Consider the following 19759-nt stretch of genomic DNA (forward strand, 5'->3'; position numbering starts at 1 on the left):
GGCCGGGATTCGAACCCGCGGCCCTGGGGGGGGGCGGTGGGGGGGGCGGCCGCGGGCACTGCGCGTGCGCGGGGAGCGGCGGGCGGAAGTGACGTCAGCGGGACGCGCGGCGGGGAGGCCGCGGCGGCGGCGATGGCGGAGGAGGGGAAGGGGGGCGGGTACAGCGGTGAGCGGCCCGGGGGCGCCGGGGACAGCGGGGCAGCGCCGGGGGACGGCGCGGGGCACGCGGGGAGGGCTCCCGGGACAGCCCCGGGCCGCGGCGGGAGCGGGGAGGGAGCCCGGTAGGGCAGGCCCGGGGGATGGCGGTAGGCCCGGGATGGGCGGAGGGGGCACCGGGTACCGGGAGGGGGGACCGGGAACCGGGTACAATAGCGGGAGGGGGGAACGGGAACGGGGAACGGCACAGGGAGGGGACAGACCCCGGGGAGCGGCGCGGGGCTCTCGGTCCCGGGGTCGGTGACGGTGCCGGGGGAACCGGGAGAGGGGAGGGAGCACCGGGCCGGGAGCGGCGTCCCCGGCCGGCGGCGGTGCCCGGTGTGCGGCTCCGAGGCCGGACCGGGCCGCTCCCAGTGCTCCCGGCGGGGAGGGAGCCGCGCCGGGACAGAGCCGGGACGGGGAGCGGGTCCTGGAACGGGGCAGGGCCCGGGGCCGCTCCCGGTGTACCGGGGGGCTGGAGCCGGAGAGGGCGAGCCGGGGAAAAGCGGCGCCGTTCCCGGTGCCATTCCCATCCCCGTTCCCGTCCCTCATCCCATTCCCACCGCCGGTCCCGGTGCCGTGCCCGGTTCCCGTTCTCATCCCTGTTCTCATCCCCATCCCCGGTCCCGTTCCCGCTCCTGGTGCCATTCCTCTCTCCGGTGCCGCTCCCCATCCCCGTTCCCGGTGCCCTGACTGTTGCTCGTTCCCATCCCCGTTCCTATTCCCGTTCACACCCCCGTTCCCGTCCCCGGTCTCTCTCCCGGTGCCGTTCCCGCTTCCATCCCGCTGTTCCCGTTCCCATTCCCGTCCCTGTTCCCGGTGCCATCTCCGTTCCCGGTACCGTTCCCATCCCCGTTCCCCTCCCCGTTCCCGTCCCGCCGTTCCCTCCCCATCCCCGTTCCCGTTCCCCTTCCCGGTGCCATCCCCGTTCCCATCCCCGTTCCTCTCCCCGTTCCCGGTGCCATCCCCGTTCCCGTCTCGCCGTTCCCTCCCCATCCCCGTTCCCCTTCCCGTTCCCGGTGCCATCCCCGTTCCCGTCCCGTCCCCCCAGAGCACGATGACCGCGTGGGCGGCCGGGCGTTCCCGGGCCGGCGGCGGAAGGGCCGGGGGCCGTTCCGGGGGAAGATGTACAGCGAGGGGAGCCCCCGGGGCCGCCCCCGGGGCCGCGCCCGCCCCGACGACGACGACGGCGACGTCGCCATGGCCGAGCCGCACGACGGGCCCCGCGGGCGGTAGTGAGTGCCGGGCACCGGGAGGGGCACCGGGCACCGGGCGGGCACCGGGAGGGCACCGGGGTCACCGGGGGCTCCCGGCAGCGGTTCTTGGCTGATCCCGGTGGTTTCGCGGGTGATTCCCGGTGATTCCAGGCACTCCCGGGGTTATTCCTGGGTTTATTCCCAGGGTTATTCCTGGGTTTATTCCCGGGGTTATTCCTGGGTTTATTCCCTGTTATTCCCGGGGTTATTCCCGGTTATTCCCGGTTTACCCCTCTGACCGACCCCATTCCCGGGATTTTTCCCGCATTTTTTCCCGGTTATTCCCAGGGTTTTTCCTGGGGTTATTCCCAGTTATTCCCGGGGTTATTCCTGGTTTTTCCCGGGGTTTTTCCCAGTTTATCCTGGTGTCTCCCTCTGACCGGTCCCATTCCCGGGGTTATTCCCGGGGTTTTTCCCGGTTTATCCCAGTGTTTCCCAGTGTCCCCTCTGACCGGCCCCGTTCCCGGGGTTATTCCCGGGGTTTTTCCCGGTTTATCCCCGGTTTATCCTGGTGTCCCCCTCTGACCGGGCCCATTCCCGAGGTTATTCCCGGGTTTTTCCCGGTTTTCCCGGTGTCCCCCTGACCGTTGCCGTGTCCCGCCGGCAGCGTGCCGTACGCGCCGCGCTCCGGCCGCCTGGCCAACATCAACATCACGGTGAAGCGCGAGCCCGGCGAGCGCGGCGGCGGCACCGGCCGCGACGGCGGCAGGAGGAGCTGGTTCAAAATCACCGTACGGGGACGGGGAACGGGGACGGGGAACGGGAACGGGAATTGGGAACGGGGAATGGGAAAATGGGAACAGGAACACGGGGACGGGAAACAGGAACGGGGAATGGGAACAGGAACGGGAACACGGGGACGGGAAACAGGAACGGGGAATGGGAACAGGAACGGGAACACGGGGACGGGAAATGGGAACGGGAACACAGGGATGAGAAATGGGAACGGGGAATGGGGACGGGAACGGGAAATGGGAATGGAAATGGGAAATGGGAACGGGGAATGGGAACGGGGAATGGGAACGGGGACGGGAAATGGGAATGGAAATGGGAAATGGGAACGGGGAATGGGAACGGGGAATGGGAATGGGAAAATGGAAATGGGAACGGGGAATGGGAACGGGGAATGGGAACGGGGAATGGGAATGGGAAAATGGAAATGGGAACGGGGAATGGGAACGGGGTGGGACAGGGAATGGGAATGGGAAAGGGGATGGAGATGGGGGAATGGGAATGGGGACAGGAATGGGAAAATGGGAAAGAGAAAATGGGAATGGGAACGCGGGGACGGGAACGGGAAATGGGGACGGGATTGGGGATGGGAATGGGAGAATGGGAATGGGCAAATGGGAATGAGGATGGGAAAATGGGGACAGGAATGGGAAAACAGGAACGGGGATGGGAAAATGGGAACGGGGACAGGAAAATGGGAACAGTATCGGAGTGGGATAGGGAATGAGGATTGAGAATGGAGAGTGGGAATGGGGTGGGAGTAGGGTGGGATTGGGGTGGGATCAGGATGGGATGGGGTGGGAATAAAGTGGGGTGGGATTGGGTTTGAGATTGGGTTTGGGATTGGGGAGTTTGAGCTCGGCTCTCATTCCCTCTTTGTCTCCCTCCCCTTTTCCTGCATTCCCATTCCCCATTTCTCATTCCCCATTCCCATTCCCCATTTCTCATTCCCCATTCCCATTCCCATTCCCCATTCCCGTTCCCGTCCCGCCGGCCCAGATCCCGTACGGGAAGAAGTACGACAAGTCCTGGCTGCTCAGCTCCATCCAGAACCTCTGCAGCGTCCCCTTCACCCCCGTCGAGGTCAGCGCCGTTTTTGGGGCGCTTTCGGGAATTTCGGGGTGTTTTGGGATCCTGGCCCTGTTCCAGCCCCAGATCCCAAGAGGATTTTGGGGGATTTGGGACCCCGTCCCAGCCCCAAATCTTGAGGGGATTTTGGGGTGATTTTGGGACATTTAGGATTCCAGGCCTGTTCCAGCCCCGATCCTGAGGGGATTTTGGGGGAATTTTGGGGGATTTGGAGTCTTGGCTCCATTCCAGCCCTGAATCCCGAGGGGATTTTGGGGGATTTTAGGGGGATTTTGGGTCATTTGGGGTTTTGGCTTCATTCCAGCCCCAGATCCTGAGGGGATTTTGGGGGATTTGGGACCCTGTCCCAGCCCCAAATCTTGAGGGGATTTTGAGGGAATTTCGGAGTGATTTTGGGAGATTTTTGGGTTGGATTTTGGGGGATTTGGGACCCCGTCCCAGCCCCAAACCACCGTGGGATTTTGAGGGAATTTTGGGGTGATTTTGGAGGATTTTTGGGGGGATTTTGGGGGATTTGGGAGCTCAAACCCCCCCCCGGGTGCCGTGGCAGTTCCACTACGACCACAACCGGGCCCAGTTCTACGTGGAGGACGCGACCACGGCCAGCGCCCTCAAACAGGTGTCCCGGAAAATCACCGACAGGGACAACTACAAGGTGGGGTTTGGGTTTGGGGTCTGGGGTCTGTGGGGTTTGGGGTCTGTGGGGTTTGGGGTCTGTGGGGTTTGGGGTCTGTGGGGTTTGGGGTCTGTGGGGTTTGGGGTCTGGGGTCTGTGGGGTTTGGGGTCTGTGGGGTTTGGGATTTGGGATCTGTGGAGATTGGGATTTGAGGGGTTGGTATTTGTGGGGTTTGGGGTTTGTGGGGTGGGATCAGGGAAATGGGAATGAGGTGGGATTTATGGGATGGAATAGGGTCAGGAAGGTGGGAACGGGATGGGATTCATGGGATGGGATTTATGGAGTTTATGGGATGGGAGGGGATGAGAGAGATGGGATGGGGTTTGTGGGATTTGTGGGATTGGATCAGGAAAATGGGAACAGGGCGGGATTGGGATGGACTGGAACAGGCTGGGAATGTTCTGGGACGGGGCTGGGAATGTTCCAGAACATTCTGGGATGTTCTGGAACGTTCTGGAAGTTCCTGACCCTGGCCCCCCTCCCTCAGGTCGTCATCGTCATCAACTCCTCGGCGCCGCCGCAGTCGCTGCAGAACGAGCTCAAACCCGAGGAGATCGAGCAGCTCAAGGTGGGCGCGGGGGGACTGGGGGGTTGCAGTGGTTTTGGGGTGATTTTGGGGTTCAGAGGAGGTTTTGGTGTGATTTTGGGGTGGTTTGGGATGGTTTTGGGGCTCGGAGGAGGTTTTGGAGTGGTTTTGGTGTGGTTTGGGCTGGTTTTGGGGTACTTTTGGGGTGGTTTTGGGATGGTTTTGGAGTGATTTTGGGGCTCAGAGGAGGTTTTGGAGTGGTTTTGGTGTGGTTTGGGCTGGTTTTGGGATGGTATTGGGGCTCAGGGATGGTTTTGGGGTACTTTTGGGGTGGTTTTGAGGTCAAGGAGTCTCAGAGTTAGTTTTGGGGTACTTTTGGGTTACTTTCAGGGTAGTTTAGTGGTAGTTTTGGGCTCAGGGATGGTTTTGGGTCTCAGGGGCGGTTTTGGGATGATTTTGGGGTACTTTTGGGGTGGTTTTGGGTCTCACCCTGCCCTGCCCCAGCTGTGCATGAGCAAGCGCTACGACGGCTCCCAGCAGGCGCTGGACCTCAAGAGCCTCCGCGTGGACCCGGGTGAGCTCGGGGGGCTCTGGGGGGCTCGGGGGGTTTGGGGGGGCTGCAGGGACCAGCCCTGACCCCGTGTCCCCCCCGTGTGTGTCCCCCCTGTCCCCAGACCTGGTGGCCCAGAGCATCGACGTGGTGCTGAGCCAGCGCAGCTCCATGGGGGTGGTGCTGCGCATCATCGAGGAGAACATCCCCGAGGTGGGACCCCAGACCCATTTTGGGACCCCCCGGGACCCCCCTGGGATCCCAGCCCCCCTTTGGGACCCCCTTGGGACCCCAAACCCCCTTTGGGACCCCCCCTGGGACCCCCCTTGGGACCCCAAACCCCCTTTGGGACCCCCCCCCGGGACCCCCCTGGGATCCCAGCCCCCCTTTGGGACCCCCTTCTGCTGCCCCCAAACTCTGCCTGGGCCCCACAACCCCCCCGGACTCCTCAAATCTTTCTGGCACTTTCCACCTCCAATTTCCCCCTGTTTTCCCCTATTTTTCCCCCAATAATTCCCATTTCCCCCATTTCTCCCCCAGTAATCCCCATTTTTCCGTCAATAATCCCATCTTTCCAAATAATCCCCATTTCCCCCCCATTTTCCCCCCAATTTCCCCCAATAACCCAATTTCTCCCCCAATAACCCCGTTTTTTCCCCAATAACCCCATCTCCCCCCCATTTCTCCCCCAATAACCCCATTTCTCCCCCAATAACCCCATTTCTCCCCCAATAACCCCATTTTTTCCCCAATAATCCCATTTTTTCCCCAATAATCCCCATTTTCCCCGTTTCCCCCATGTTTCCCCAGCTGCAGTCGCTGAACCTGGGCAGTAACCGCCTGTTCCGCCTGGACGACCTCTCCGAGCTGCCCCTCAAGGCCCCGCGCCTCAAAGCGCTCGACCTGTCCCGCAACGAGGTGGGTGGGCACCCCAAAAACTGCCCTGGGACCCCAAAAACTGCCCTGGCACCCCAGAAACCGCCCTGGCACCCCAAAAACTGCCCTGGGACCCCAAAAACTGCCCTGGCACCTCAAAAACCCCAATTCTGCCCCCAGATCTGTTCACAGGACCCCAAAAACCCCAAATCTGCCCCCAAACCTCACCCTGGCACCCCAAAACCCCCCAGGATCCCTCTGGGACCCCAAAAACCCTCTGAGAGACCCACCTGGGACCCCAAAGCCCCCCCCCAGGACCCCAAATCTGTCTCCAGGACCCCAAATCCCCCTCTAGGAGCCCCCAGCCCTCTCCACGAGCCCCCCCAGGTGTGCCCCAGGTGCGCCAGGTGTCCCCTAGGTGTGCCCAGGTGTGTCAGGTGCACCCCCAGGTGTCCCCAAGGTGTCCCCAAGGTGCACCAAGAGCCCCCAGCTGTGCCCCAGGTGTGCCCAGGTGTGCCCAGGTGCCCCAGCTGTGCCAGCTGTGTCCTTGCAGCTGAAGTCGGAGCGGGAGCTGGACAAGGTGAAGGGGCTGAAGCTGCAGGAGCTGTGGCTGGACGGGAACCCCCTGTGCGACGGCTTCCGCGACCAGGCCAGCTACATCAGGTGAACCCCGAAATCCCCCTGGGGCACCCCAAAAACCCACAGGGACCCCCAAAACCCGGGCACACCCAAAAACCCACAGGGACCCCCAAAACCCGGGAACACCCAAAAACCCACAGGGACTCCCCAAAAACCCCCTGGGGAACCCCCTGTGCGACGGCTTCCGCGACCAGGCCAGCTACATCAGGTGAACCCCGAAATCCCCCTGGGGCACCCCAAAAACCCACAGGGACCCCCAAAACCCGGGCACACCCAAAAACCCACAGGGACTCCCCAAAAACCCCCTGGGGAACCCCCTGTGCGACGGCTTCCGCGACCAGGCCAGCTACATCAGGTGAACCCCGAAATCCCCCTGGGGCACCCCAGATTCACAGGGGCACCCCAGAAATTCTTGGGGACACCCCCTGGGACACTCCCAGGGACAGCTACATCAGGTATGGGGAGCTGGGGTACCCCAAAATCCACAGGGAGTACCCCAAAAATCCACAGGGACCCCCCCCAGGACACCCCAAAAATCCACAGGGACACCCCCCAGGGATAGCCAGGCCAGCTACATCAGGTACTGAGGGGCACCCCAAAATCTGGGGGGCACCCCAAAATCCACAGGGCCCCCCCAGATCTCCCAAGCCCCATGGGGGGGGAAGCAGTAGGGATAGAATTTTTTGGGCGGGGGGGTGGGGAATGACACCAGACACTCCCCCTGAATGGAGGTGGGGCAGTTTTGGGGGATCCCCAATAAATTCTCTGGGGTTGGGGGGGGTTTTGGGGGGCTGCTGACCGCCCTCCCCCTCACTGTGTTCCCCCCCCGACAGCTCCATCAGAGAGAGGTTCCCAAAACTGCTGCGCCTGGTGAGCTTGGGGGGATTTTGGGAGGGATTTTGGGGTGCTCTGAGGGAATTTGGGGGGCCTCTGAGGGGATTTTGGGGGGGCTTTGGGAGATTTTTGGGGCATTTCAGGGGATTTGGGGTGTCCTGGGGGGGCTCTGAGGGGGTTTGGGGGGGGTCTCTGTGGGGATCCCCTTTTCGGGGTTCTCTGGGCCCGGGGGTTGGGGGGGGTGGGTTCGGGAACATCCCCAAATATTTTTGGGGGTCCCCATGGATTTCCCCCCCCAAATTTCCCCCTGTGCTCCCCCAGGACGGGCACGAGCTCCCCCCCCCATTGCCTTCGACGTCGAGGCGCCGACGACGCTGCCGCCCTGCAAGGTGGGACCCCCCGTTTCTGGGGGATTTCCCTCAGTTTTGGGGCATTTCCCCCATTTTGGAGGGGATTGCCCCTCTTTTTTGGGGGGATTTCCCAATTTTTGGGGGAGATTTCCCCCTTTTCTGGGGGGGATTTCCCCATTTCTTGGGGGATATCCCCTCTTTTTTGAGGGGGATTTCCCTCTTTTTCTGGGGGGATTTCCCCTTTTTTGGGGTACCCTCGGGGGGGTCTCACTGTATCCCCCCCCCCATTTTTAGAGCAGCTACTTCGGCTCTGACGACCTCAAGGCTTTGGTGCTGCGGTTCCTCCAGCAGTGAGTGCCCCCCAAAAAAACCCCAAAATCCCCTCAAAAACCTCCCTCAAAAATCCCCAAAACTCACCTCAATCCCCCCCAAAAAACCCCACAAAGCCACCCAAAAAAAACTCCAAAAAACCCTCCCGAACTCCATTTCCTCCCCAAAAATCCCATCTTTTCCCCCAAAATCCCATTTCCCTCACCTCAAACCCATTTTTTACCCCCTAAATTTCCATTTTCCCCACAAATCCCATCTTTTTACCCCAAAACCCCCATTTTCCTCCCCACAAATTCCCATTTTTCCTCCCCAAATGCCCATTTTTCCCCCAAATTCCCATTTTTCCCCGTTTTTCCCCAAAATTCCCATTTTTCCCCTCGTTTTTCCCCCATTTTCCCCAAAATTCTCTTTTTCTTCCCCAAATTCCCATTTCTCCCCCCAAAATTCCCGTGTTTTCCCCCGTTTTCCCCCAAAATTCCCATTTTTCTCCCATTTTTTCCCCCCATTTTTCCCTCGTATTCCCCCAGTTTTCCCGTTTTTCTCCAAAATTCCCGTTTTTTCCCCAGTTTTCCCCCAAAATTCCCGTTTTTCCCCAGGTATTACTCGGTGTACGACTCCAGCGACCGGCAGGGGCTGCTGGACGCGTACCACGACGGCGCCTGCTGCTCGCTCAGCATCCCCTACGGCCCCCACACCCCCCCCAGGTGCCCAAAACCACCCCAAAAACACCCCAAAACCACCCAAAACCACCCAGAACACCCCAAAACACCCCAAACCCACCAAAAATGCCCCCAGAACCAGCCCAGAACATCCCAAAACACCCTGAACGTGTCCCCAGAACACCCCAGAAACACCCCAAAAACACCCAAAATACCCCCAAATCACCCCAAAAATACTCAAAACACCCCAAAACACCCAGAACACCCAAAACCACCCCAGAAACTTCCCAAAAAACAGCCCAGAACACCCCAAAAATACCCTCAAAACACTAAAAATACCCAAAACCACCAAAAATACCCCCTGAACCAACCCAGAACATCCCAAAACACCCCAAAAATGCCCCAAAACCACCCCAGAAACACCAAACCACCCCAAAAAACACCAAAACACCCAAAACCACCCCAAAAACGCCCTAAACCCCCAAAACTATCAAAAATCCGCAAAACCCCCCAGAAACGCCCCTAAAAAAACCCAAAAACCCCACAGAGAAAAGGGGGTCAGAACGGCCCCACAGCCCTGGTAAAATCCCATCAAAATCCCATTAATTCCCTATTAAAAATCACATTAATTCCCCATTAAAATCCCATTAAAATCACGCTAAAATCCCATTAAAACCCTGTTGAAATCCCATTAAAATCCCATTAATTCCCCATTAAAATAACGTTGAAATCCCATGAAAACCCCACGAAAATCCCATGAAAACCCCCGTGAAATTTGGATTTCTGGCCCCAGGAACAGCCTGAACGAGTATTTCAAGGACAGCCGGAACGTGAAGAAGCTGAAGGACCCCAGTAAGACCTGAGGGGGTTTTGGGGCAAATTTGGGCTTTCTTGGAGCTTATTTTTAATTTTTAGGGTTTTTTTGGGGGAGTTTTGAGGGGTTTTTGGTGGGGGTTTTAGGGGAATTTTTGGGTCATTTTGACATTTTTTGGGGCAGATTCTGAGGGTTTTTTGGTGGATTTCTGGGGCAGTTTTAGAGATGTTTCAGGGCTATTTTTGCCCCATTTTGAGGATTTTTGGGGCAGATCTTGAGCAGGTTTTTGTGGATTTCTGTGGATCTCTGGAGCGGTTTCAGGGCTATTTTTGGGTCATTTTGCTGATTTTTGAGGCAGACTCGTAGAGATTTTTCTGGGAATTTTTGTAGATTTCTGGGGCAGTCTCAGGGATACTTTTGTGTTGTTTTGAGTCTTTTTGGGGCTAATTTTGAGGGGGTTTTCTGGGGATTTTTGCGGATTTTTGGGGCGGTTTCAGGGATACTTTTGGGACATTTTGCTGTTTTTTGAGGCAGATTTTGAGGGATATTTCTGTGCATTTCTGGAGCGGTTTCAGGGCTACCTTTGGGTCATTTTGACATTTTTGAGACAAACTTTGAGCAATTTTTCTGGGGATTTTTTTAACTTTCTGGGGTGGTGTTAGGAATATTTTAGGGATATTTTTGGGTCATTTTGCTGTTTTTTGAGACGGATTTTGAGAGCTATTTCTGTGGATTTCTGGGGCGGTTTCAGGGCTACCTTTGGGTCATTTTGACATTTTTCGGGACAAACGTTGAGCGATTCTTCTGCGGATTTTTGGACCATTCCGAGTCACTTTTCAGCGCTATCCCACCCCCTTTGACCCCCTTTTCCCCCTCTCTCCCAGCCATGCGCTTCAAGCTGCTGAAGCACACGCGGCTGAACGTGGTGGCGTTCCTGAACGAGCTGCCCAAGACGCAGCACGACGTCAACTCCTTCGTGGTGGACATCTGCGCGCAGACGGTGAGGGGGGGCTGCAGGGACCCCCGGGGGCGCCCCGCAGCCCCCTGACCCCCCCTGTGTTCCAGAACACGCTGCTCTGCTTCACCGTGCACGGCCTCTTCAAGGAAGGCGAGTTCTGCTCTTATTCTCCTTTCCTCCCTGCTCTTACTCCTTTGCTTTCCTGGTTTTCTGCCTTTTTTTCTCCTTTTTTCCTCTTTTTTCCTTCATTTTTCCTCCTTTTTCCTTCCTTTTTCCTCTATTTCCCGCCTTTTCCTCCTTTTTCCCTCCTTTTTTCTCTTTTTTCCTCCTTTTTTTCCTCTTTTTTCCTGTTTTTTTCCTCCTATTTCCCTTTTTCCTCCTTTTTCCCTTTTTTTCTCATTTTTCCCTCATGTTCCCCTTTTTCCTCCTTTTTCCTTCCTTTTCCCCCTTTTCCTCTTTTTTGCCCCTTTTTCCTCCTTTTTTCCTCCTTTTCCCCCCTTTTTCCTCCTTTTTTTCCCTTTTTTTCTCCTTTTCCCTCCTTTTTCTTTTTTTTCCCTTTTTTCCTCCTTTTTCCCTCATTCTTCCCTTTTTGCCTCCTTTTCCCCTCCTTTTTCCCTTTTTTCTCCCTGTTTTCCTCATTTTTTCTTCCTTTTTTCCTTTTTCTCTCTTTTTCTTCTTTTTTCCTCCTTTTTTCCTCCCCTTTCCCATATTTTTTCTTCTTTTTTACTTTTTCCCTTTTTTCGTCCTTTTTTCCTTCTTTTTTCTCCCTTTTTCACATCTTTTCCCCCTTTTTTCCCCTTTTTTTCCCTTTTCCCCTCCTTTTCCCCCATTTTCCCTACATTTCCCTCATCGCCCCATTTTTCCCTCAATTTTCCCCCTTTTTTGTCCCTTTTCCCCCCCCTTTTTCCCTATTTTCCCCCACTTTTTTCTTTTTTTCCCCTTTTTCCCCCATTTTTTCCCCATTTCCTGACCCTGCCGTGTGCCCGCAGTGGACGGGAAGTCGCGGGACTCGGTGCGGGCGTTCACGCGGATGTTCATCGCCGTGCCGGCCGGCAACAGCGGGTGAGGATGGCCCCGAAACCAGGCCTGGGCCTGAAACTGGGCCTGATCCTAAAACCGAGCCTGGGCCTGAAACCGGGCCTGGGCCTGAAACCGGGCCTGGGCCTGAAACCGGGCCTGGGCCTGAAACCGGGCCTGGGCCTGAAACCGGGCCTGGCCCCGAAACCAGGCCTGGGCCTGAAACTGGGCCTGGCCCCGAAACTGGGCCTGATCCTAAAACCGGGCCTGGGCCTGAAACCAGGCCTGGGCCTGAAACCGGGCCTGGCCCCGAAACCGGGCCTGGCCCCGAAACCGGGCCTGATCCTAAAACCGGGCCTGGCCCCGAAACCGGGCCTGGCCCCGAAACCGGGCCTGGCCCCGAAACCGGGCCTGATCCTAAAACCGGGCCTGGCCCCGAAACCGGGCCTGGGCCTGAAACCGGGCCTGATCCTAAAACTGGGCCTAGGCCTGAAACCGGGCTAGGGCCTGAAACCGGGCCTGATCCTAAAACCGGGCCTGGGCCTAAAACCGGGCCTGGGCCTGAAACTGGGCCTGATCCTAAAACCGGGCCTAGGCCTGAAACCGGGCCTGGGCCTGAAACCAGGCCTGGGCCTGAAACCGGGCCTGATCCTAAAACTGGGCCAGGGCCTGAAACCAGGCTTGGGCCTGAAACTGGGCCTGGTCCTAAAACTGGACCTGGCCCCAAACCCCATTTTCTCCCATTTCTCCCCGGCAAACCCCATTTTCTTCCCTCAAATTCCAATTTCCACCCCCCAAACCCCCATTTTCTCTCCCCCAACCCCCATTTCTACCCCCCAAACCCCATTTTTCCCCATAAAACCCCATTTCACCCCCAAACCCCATTTTCTCTCCCCAAACCCCATTTTTCACCCCAAATCCCATTTTTCCACCCCAAACCCCGTTTTCCCTCGTTTTCTCCCCCACAAATCCCATTTCCCCTTCCCAAACCCCATTTCCCCCCATTTTTCCCCCCCAAACCCCATTTCCCCCCATTTTTCCCCCCCAAACCCCATTTCCCCCCATTTTTCCCCCCCAAACCCCATTTCCCCCCATTTCCCCCCACCCCCGTGCCAGGCTGTGCATCGTGAACGACGAGCTGTTCGTGCGCGGCGCCAGCCCCGAGGAGCTGCGCAAAGCCTTCGCCCTGCCCGCGCCCACGCCCTCCTCCAGCCCCGTGCCCACCCTGACGGCCGAGCAGCAGGAGATGCTGGCGGCCTTCGCCATGCAGTCGGGCATGAACCTCGAGTGGTCCCAGAAGTGAGTCCAGAATACCCCAAATTCACCCGAAAAAATGGAGAAAAACACCCCAGGACTGCCAAAAAATCCCCTGGAACGTGGGGTAAAAATAGGGCAAAAAATGGTTACAAAATGGCTTAAAAATCTCTTTAAATACGGATCAAAAATTGCTCCAAAATTGGCTCAAAAATCCCTTCAAAAATGGCTCAAAAATACCTTCAAAAATGGCCCCAAAAATTTCTTCCAAAATGACTCCAAAGTGGCTCCAAAATGGCTCAAGAAATGTCTCAAAAATCCCTTCAAAAATGGCTCCAAAAATATTTTTTAAATTCCCTAAAAATCCCTCCAAAACATCTCTGAAATCTTAAAAAAAAATCACCTTGAAAATCCCCCTAAAAATTGCTCAAAAAAAAAAAAAAAAACCAAATCCCCTGAAACTCCTCAAAAGAACCCAAAAATCCCAAAAATCGCTGTGGTCCCTCAGGTGCCTCCAGGACAACGACTGGGACTACGGCCAGGCCGGGCAGGTCTTCACCCAGCTCAAGGTCAGTTTGCCCCATTTGCCCTTTTTTTCCCTCATTTTTTCTCATTTTTCCCCATTTTCCCGCATTTCCCCCCCCATTTTTTCCTGCTTTTCTCTGGTTTTTTTCTCTTTTTCTCAATTTTTTTCTGTTTTTTTCCTTTTTTTCCACCATTTTTTCCCATGTCCTCCCCCCCTCATTTTTTTCCTGTTTTCCACATTTTCCTCCCATTTTTCCCAATATTCCCCCCATTTTTCCCATTTTTCCAGTTTTTCACCCATTTCTCCCAATTTTTCCTGGTTTTCCCCTTTTTTCCCGTTTTCCCCATTTCTCACCTGTTTTTTCCCAGCTTGCCCCTGTTGTTTTTCAGTTTCTCACCTGGTTTTCCCCATTTTTTTCCTTTTTTCCCATTTCTCACCAATTTTTCCCCCTTTTCCGGTTTCTTCCTGTTTTATCCCTTTTATCCCCATTTTTTCCTGTTTTTCACCCATTTTTCCCATTTCTCACCCATTTTCCCCTGTTTTTCCAATTTTTCCCATTTGTCACCCGTTCCTCACCCTTTTCCCCTTTCTCACCCATTTCGCCCTGTTTTTTTCCCTTTTCTCACCCATTTTTTCCCATTTCTCACTTGTTTCTCACCGTTTTTCCCATTTCTCACACGTTTTCCCCCGTTTTTCCTTTTCTCACCCATTTTTTCCCATTTCTCCCCCATTTTTCCCGTTCTCTGCCCCAGCTGGAAGGGAAGATTCCGGAGGTCGCGTTTCTCAAGTGAACCTTGGAGATCCCCGCCCCCTCCCTGGGCCCCCGTCCCGTGTTCGAGTCCTTTCGATCCCCCCGAGTTTTGTAAATAAACCGATCAATTATTGATTATCGATTAGTGATTAATTAATGACCATTGATTAATCAGCGATAATTGCGCGCGGCGCCTTTAAGGGGGGGCGCTGAGGGCAGGGCAGGAACGTGCCAGCAACAAAGATGGCGGCGAGGGCAGCGCGCGGACAGAATCTCATTGGTTTGGGCTGGATTCGCTCCACAGCCGATTGGCTCAGCCGCTAGGTGAAACCCGATAGGCTGCGGCTCCTCTTTCGCCGCAGCCGATTGGCTGGCGCGCGGCGTGACCCGGAAGTGCCGGCGGCGCCGCCGTCATGGCGGCGCGGGCGGCGCTGGAGGTGGCGGCGGCGGCGGCGGCGCGGGACGTGGTTCTGTACGAGCACGACCGCAGCCGCTTCTTCCGCCTCGTGGGGCTCTTCTGCGCGGGGCAGGGCCTCTTCTGGGCCTACCTGGCGCACTTCGCCTTCACGGCGCTGCGCCCCGCTCCCGATCCCGATCCCGATCCCGATCCCGGTCCCGGTCCCGGTCCCGGTCACGACGACCCACTGCGACCCCGCGACAACAAGTGGCGCTTTGCGTTCACGGCGTCCTGCCTCACCGTCGGTACCGCGGGAACGGGGTTGGGACGGGCACGGGGCGACGGGAGCGGAACCGGGAGGGGACCGGGAAGGAACCGGGAGGGAACCGGGAAGGAACCGGGAGGGGACCGGGAAGGAACCGGGGGGGAGCCGGGGAGGAAGCAGGAGGGAACCGGGGAGGAAGCAGGAGGGAACCGGGGGGGAAGCAGGAGGGAACCGGGAGGGAGCCGGGAGGGAACCGGGAGGGGAACCGGGAGGGAGCCGAGATCACCGCGGGCTCGGAGGAGCGGGAGCGGAGCCACACCGGGCTCGGGGACCGGGACACCCCGGGGTCACTCCCGGCTCGCACCGGGGGCAGGGGAAGGGCTCGGGGGGCGGCACCGGGAGCGAACCGGGGCCGGGCCGGGCTCGGGGCGATGCCGAAGCTCCGGGGCCGTCCCCAGCGCGTTCCCCCCGGTGTCCCCAGGCTCGCTGACGGTGGCGGCGGGCTGGCTGCTGCCGCTGCGCTCGGTGCAGCGGGTGACGCTGCTGCGCGGCGGCGCCGCCGTGGCGCTGAGCACGCCGGGGCCGCTCGGGCTGGGCCGCCGCTCGCTGACGGTGCCGCTCCGGGACGTGTCCGGCCGCGCCCACCGCAGCCAGGCCGCCGCCGCCGTCCCGGTCAAGCTCCGCGGCCGCCCGTTCTTCTTCCTGCTCGACACCGGCGGCATCCGCGAGCCCCGGCTCTTCGACGTCACCGTGGGAGCCTTCCGCGGCTTCTAGCGGCACCGGGAATACCGGGGACACCGGAGGGACACCGGGGGGACACCGGGAATACCGGGGACACCGGAGGGACACCGGGAATACCGGAGACACCGAGAATACCGGGGACACCGGGGGGATAACGGGGACACAGCCCTGACATGGCCACGACACCGGGACACCATGAGGACACCGGGGGGACACCACGGGGACATCAAGGACATCGTGGGGACAAGGCCCCAGCACGGGGACACGGACACGACACGGCGGCGGCGGCACCTCCTGTCCCCCGGTGCCCCCGGTGCCCCCGGCCTGGGCCCCGCCCGCTCCCCCGTCACCCCCAGAATAAAACCTGGACACCCCCGGTCTCGGGGGGATTTTGGGGTCACACCGCGATCGTCCCTCTGCATCACCCCCAACCCACGGGGACACCCTGGGGGTGGCACCCCCGAGACGGGGGACCCCCGCGTGGTCTGGGCGGGATTTGGGGTCTCCTCTGCCTGGGGGGAATTTGGGGTCCCCCATTCTCTGGGGAAAGGATTTGGGGTCCCACCTGCATTGGGAGGGAGGATCTGTGATCCCCCCTGCTCTGGTGGTGGTGGGGGATTCGGGTCCCCCTTTTTCTGGGGGTTTTTGGGGTCCCGCTCCCCCCACCGAGCGCCTTGAGGGGAACGCGGGACCCCAATGGCGGCAGCGGCGGGGGCGGGGCGAATGCAAATGAGCGGGCGAAATTACCCTATTAGAGACGAAAGGCGGGGTTATGCTAATTACACGTTTGGGAAAGAAGGCGGGTCTAATGCAAATAAACCGGCGCGGGCGGCCAATCACGATGCGATGCGCAAAAAACCGCGATGGGCGGTGCTATGAAGCCACTATGCGATGCTATTTGCATAAAGGGGCGTAACTATGCACATTAATCGAGCCCCCACGCGCGCCGTGCATGCTGGGAGGATTTTTTGGGACATTTTCGGGATTTTTGGGGTCCGTGTGTGAGAAGCGCGGGAGGGAAGCGCAGGACGGGGCGCGGAAGGCGGCCGGGAGCGGGGCCGGGCGGGGCGGCGGCGGCGCGGGGGTGTCCGTGAGGTGCGGGCGGGGCCGGTGCGGGGCCGGGCGGGGCCGGTGCGGGGTCCGGTATCGCTTCTCGGCCTTTTGGCTAAGATCAAGTGTAGTATCTGTTCTTATCAGTTTAATATCTGATACGTCCTCGATGAGAGGACTTCATATTAAACGGATTTTTGGGCTCGGGAGTTGGACCCGGAGCTTGCTCCCTCCGCTCCGCGCATCGTGCCGGTATTGCAGTGCCTCCGGGAACGGTGCACCCCTCGGGGACCTGTGTCGGTGAACAGCAGATGAGGAGATGGTTCGGGCGCGGCTCTGCGGCGGCAGCAGCCGCAGCGTCCCGGGATCGCGGCGCCTCCGGGAGCGGCGCGCCCGCCGGGAGCGTCACACGGTGCAAACTCAGGATCGCGATTCCATCGCGATTGTCCCTTGGTGTCACCCCCAGCCGACGGGGACATCCCGGGGAACCGAGGGGGCGGCACCCCACAGACCCCGGGACCCCCGCGTGTTTGGGGCAGGGGTGGAATTCGGGGGATCCCCCCCAGCCCCGTCGGGACCCCGCGGGTGTCACCCCCTGTCACCCTCCCGGTGAGCCCGAGGACACCCCGCTGCCCCGGGGGGGATTCGGGCTCCCCCCGGATCTGGAAGGGATTCCCGACCCCCCCACACGCACCCGGGACAGGTTTTGGGGCGCTCGGAGCCGTTTCGGGGTTCGGGGTTCGGGATTTGGGTCAGGAGGGGCCGATTTGGGGCTTTTGGGGTCCCGCTGCCGCCCAGCCCCGAGCGCCTTGAGGGGAACGCGGGACCGCAATGGCGGCAGCGGCGGGGGCGGGGCGAATGCAAATGAGCGAGCGGAATTTCCCTATTAGAGACGAGAGGCGGGGTTATGCTAATCACCCGCCGGCTGGAAACGAGGCGGGGCCAATGCAAATAAACCGGCGCAATCGGCCAATCACCATGCGAGGCGGGAAAAAAAAGCGATGGACGGGGCTATGAAGCCACTCTGGGATGCTATTTGCATAAAGGGGCGCGGTTATGCACATTTCCTGAGTCGCCACGCGCGCAGTGCATGCTGGGACGATTTTTTGGGGACATTTTCGGGATTTTTAGGGTCGGTACGTGCGGAACCCGGGAGGGAAGCGCGGGACGGGGCGGGGAAGGCGGCCGGGAGCGGGGCCGAGCGGGGCGGCGGCGGCACGGGGGTGTCCGTGAGGTGCGGGCGGGGCCGGTGCGGGGCCGGGCGGGGCCGGAGCGGGGTCCGGTATCGCTTCTCGGCCTTTTGGCTAAGATCAAGTGTAGTATCTGTTCTTATCAGTTTAATATCTGATACGTCCTCGATGAGAGGACTTCATATTAAACGGATTTTTGGGCTCGGGAGTTGGACCCGGAGCTTGCTCCCTCGGCTCCGCGCATCGTGCCGGTATTGCAGTGCCTCCGGGAACGGTGCACCCCTCGGGGACCTGTGTCGGTGAACAGCAGATGAGGAGATGGTTCGGGCGCGGCTCTGCGGCGGCAGCAGCCGCAGCGTCCCGGGATCGCGGCGCCTCCGGGAGCGGCGCGCCCGCCGGGAGCGACACACGGTGCAAACTCACGATCGTGATTCCATCGCGATTGTCCCTTGGTGTCACCCCCAGCCGACGGGGACATCCCGGGGAACCGAGGGGGCGGCACCCCACAGACCCCGGGACCCCCGCGTGTTTTGGGGCAGGGGTGGAATTTGGGGGATCCCCCCCAGCCCCGTCGGGACCCCGCGGGTGTCACCCCCTGTCACCCTCCCGGTGAACCCGGGGACACCCCGCTGCCCCGGGGGGGATTCGGGCTCCCCCCGGATCTGGAAGGGGTCCCCGACCCCCCCCACGCACCCGGGACCGGTTTTGGGGCGCTCGGAGCCGTTTCGGGGTTCGGGATTTGGGTCAGGAGGGGCCGATTTGGGGCTTTTGGGGTCCCGCTGCCGCCCAGCCCCGAGCGCCTTGAGGGGAACGCGGGACCGCAATGGCGGCAGCGGCGGGGGCGGGGCGAATGCAAATGAGCGGGCGAAATTACCCTATTAGAGACGAGAGGCGGGGTTATGCTAATCACCCACCGGCTGGAAACGAGGCGGGGCCAATGCAAATAAAGCGGCGCGGGCGGCCAATCACCATGCGAGGCGGGAAAAAAGAGATGACCGGGGCTATGAAGCCACACCGCGAGGCTATTTGCATAAAGAGGCGCGGTTATGCACATTTCCTGAGTCGCCACACGCGCGCAGTTCATGCTGGGAGGATTTTTTGGGGAGATTTTCGGGATTTTTAGGGCCGATACGCGCCGAACCCGGGAGGGAAGCGCGGGACGGGGCGGGGAAGGCGGCCGGGAGCGGGGCCGAGCGGGGCGGCGGCGGCGCGGGGGTGTCCGTGAGGTGCGGGCGGGGCCGGTGCGGGGCCGGGCGGGGCCGGGGCGGGGTCCGGTATCGCTTCTCGGCCTTTTGGCTAAGATCAAGTGTAGTATCTGTTCTTATCAGTTTAATATCTGATACGTCCTCGATGAGAGGACTTCATATTAAACGGATTTTTGGGCTCGGGAGTTGGACCCGGAGCTTGCTCCCTCCGCTCCGCGCATCGTGCCGGTATTGCAGTGCCTCCGGGAACGGTGCACCCCTCGGGGACCTGTGCCGGTGAACAGCAGATGAAATGATCACAATCGCGGCTCTGTGGCGGCAGCAGCCTCGGCGCCTCCGGGAGCGGCGCACCCGCCCGGTTCTGTTGTTGTAGATCAATACATCCAGAACGCTCTGAGGGCTCGTGCCGGTTCTCCGGCCCCGGTTCGGTACCGGGTCCGCCCCGCGGGAGCCCCGGGGCTCCGCTCCGCCCGTCCCGCCGCGAAATGGCGGCGCCTGCCCCTTCCTGAGGTTCAACTCCATCATTTCGGCGCTTTCCGGGTGAAAGCGGGGCTTGACGAGAATGATAATAAATGTTAACGATGCTTAAAGAACGTACAAGGCGGTTTGAAGGGTTTTATTAAATGAATCAGTGAATTCACAACAGCGATAACGGGCGGGGGGGGGCACACGTTTCCTGGGGGAAACGCCTCCCACTCTCCGCCTCCGCGCTTCTTCCTCGCCGGGTTTCGTTTTGAAACGAAATAAATCTCGTTTATTTTCTGTATTTTAGGCGTTTTTAACCATTTTCCCGCGCCGGCGGCCCCGCTCGTCCCGCTTCACGCAGCAAAACAAAATGGCGGCGGGCGGGCGGGCGGGAAACTGCGCGTCAGGCGAGCG

The 19759-nt window shown here is 59.5% G+C and overlaps 2 protein-coding genes and 3 non-coding genes across 7 annotated transcripts; all 5 read left to right on the plus strand.

Annotated features, from left to right (window-relative positions):
• Positions 1-57: 57 nt before the first annotated feature.
• On the plus strand, positions 58-14174 carry LOC110478856 (nuclear RNA export factor 1). 3 transcript variants are annotated; one of them, XR_014950499.1, is made up of 21 exons: positions 58-166; positions 1247-1430; positions 2059-2182; positions 3183-3266; positions 3823-3927; positions 4436-4516; positions 4979-5048; positions 5149-5237; positions 5835-5942; positions 6454-6563; positions 7373-7409; positions 7695-7762; positions 8018-8073; positions 8650-8757; positions 9506-9564; positions 10411-10526; positions 10592-10634; positions 11474-11546; positions 12618-12800; positions 13264-13324; positions 14034-14174. XR_014950499.1 is itself a non-coding variant. In XM_085563526.1 (12 exons), the coding sequence occupies exons 7-12, from the start codon at positions 10413-10415 to the stop codon at positions 14070-14072; spliced, it is 513 nt and encodes a 170-aa protein (XP_085419652.1). In that variant the 5' UTR covers positions 6460-6563; positions 7373-7409; positions 7695-7762; positions 8018-8073; positions 8650-8757; positions 9506-9564; positions 10411-10412; the 3' UTR covers positions 14073-14174. The 3 variants fall into 3 exon arrangements, 2 of the variants coding, with proteins under 2 accessions (XP_085419652.1, XP_085419651.1); XM_085563526.1 differs by lacking the exons at positions 58-166; positions 1247-1430; positions 2059-2182; ... (4 more) ...; positions 5149-5237; positions 5835-5942 and having other exon boundaries at positions 6460-6563; XM_085563525.1 differs by lacking the exons at positions 58-166; positions 1247-1430; positions 2059-2182; ... (7 more) ...; positions 7373-7409; positions 7695-7762.
• A 250-nt stretch (positions 14175-14424) lies between these two features.
• On the plus strand, positions 14425-16694 carry LOC146764830 (transmembrane protein 223-like). Its single transcript, XM_085563585.1, has 2 exons — positions 14425-14734; positions 15176-16694. The coding sequence occupies exons 1-2, from the start codon at positions 14446-14448 to the stop codon at positions 15466-15468; spliced, it is 582 nt and encodes a 193-aa protein (XP_085419711.1). The 5' UTR covers positions 14425-14445; the 3' UTR covers positions 15469-16694.
• Positions 16581-16771, plus strand: LOC144247969 (U2 spliceosomal RNA). The gene has a single exon (XR_013341404.1). It is a non-coding gene; the product is annotated as a U2 spliceosomal RNA (small nuclear RNA).
• A 998-nt stretch (positions 16772-17769) lies between these two features.
• Positions 17770-17960, plus strand: LOC146764831 (U2 spliceosomal RNA). Its single transcript, XR_014950613.1, has one exon. It is a non-coding gene; the product is annotated as a U2 spliceosomal RNA (small nuclear RNA).
• Positions 17961-18951: 991 nt separating this feature from the next.
• LOC144247965 (U2 spliceosomal RNA) lies at positions 18952-19142 on the plus strand. The gene has a single exon (XR_013341400.1). It is a non-coding gene; the product is annotated as a U2 spliceosomal RNA (small nuclear RNA).
• The last annotated feature ends 617 nt before the right edge of the window (positions 19143-19759 follow it).

The sequence above is a fragment of the Lonchura striata genome, chromosome 31 (genome assembly GCF_050655825.1).
Source record: "Lonchura striata isolate lonStrDom1 chromosome 31, ASM5065582v1, whole genome shotgun sequence".
Classification (NCBI taxonomy): Eukaryota; Metazoa; Chordata; class Aves; order Passeriformes; family Estrildidae; genus Lonchura; species Lonchura striata.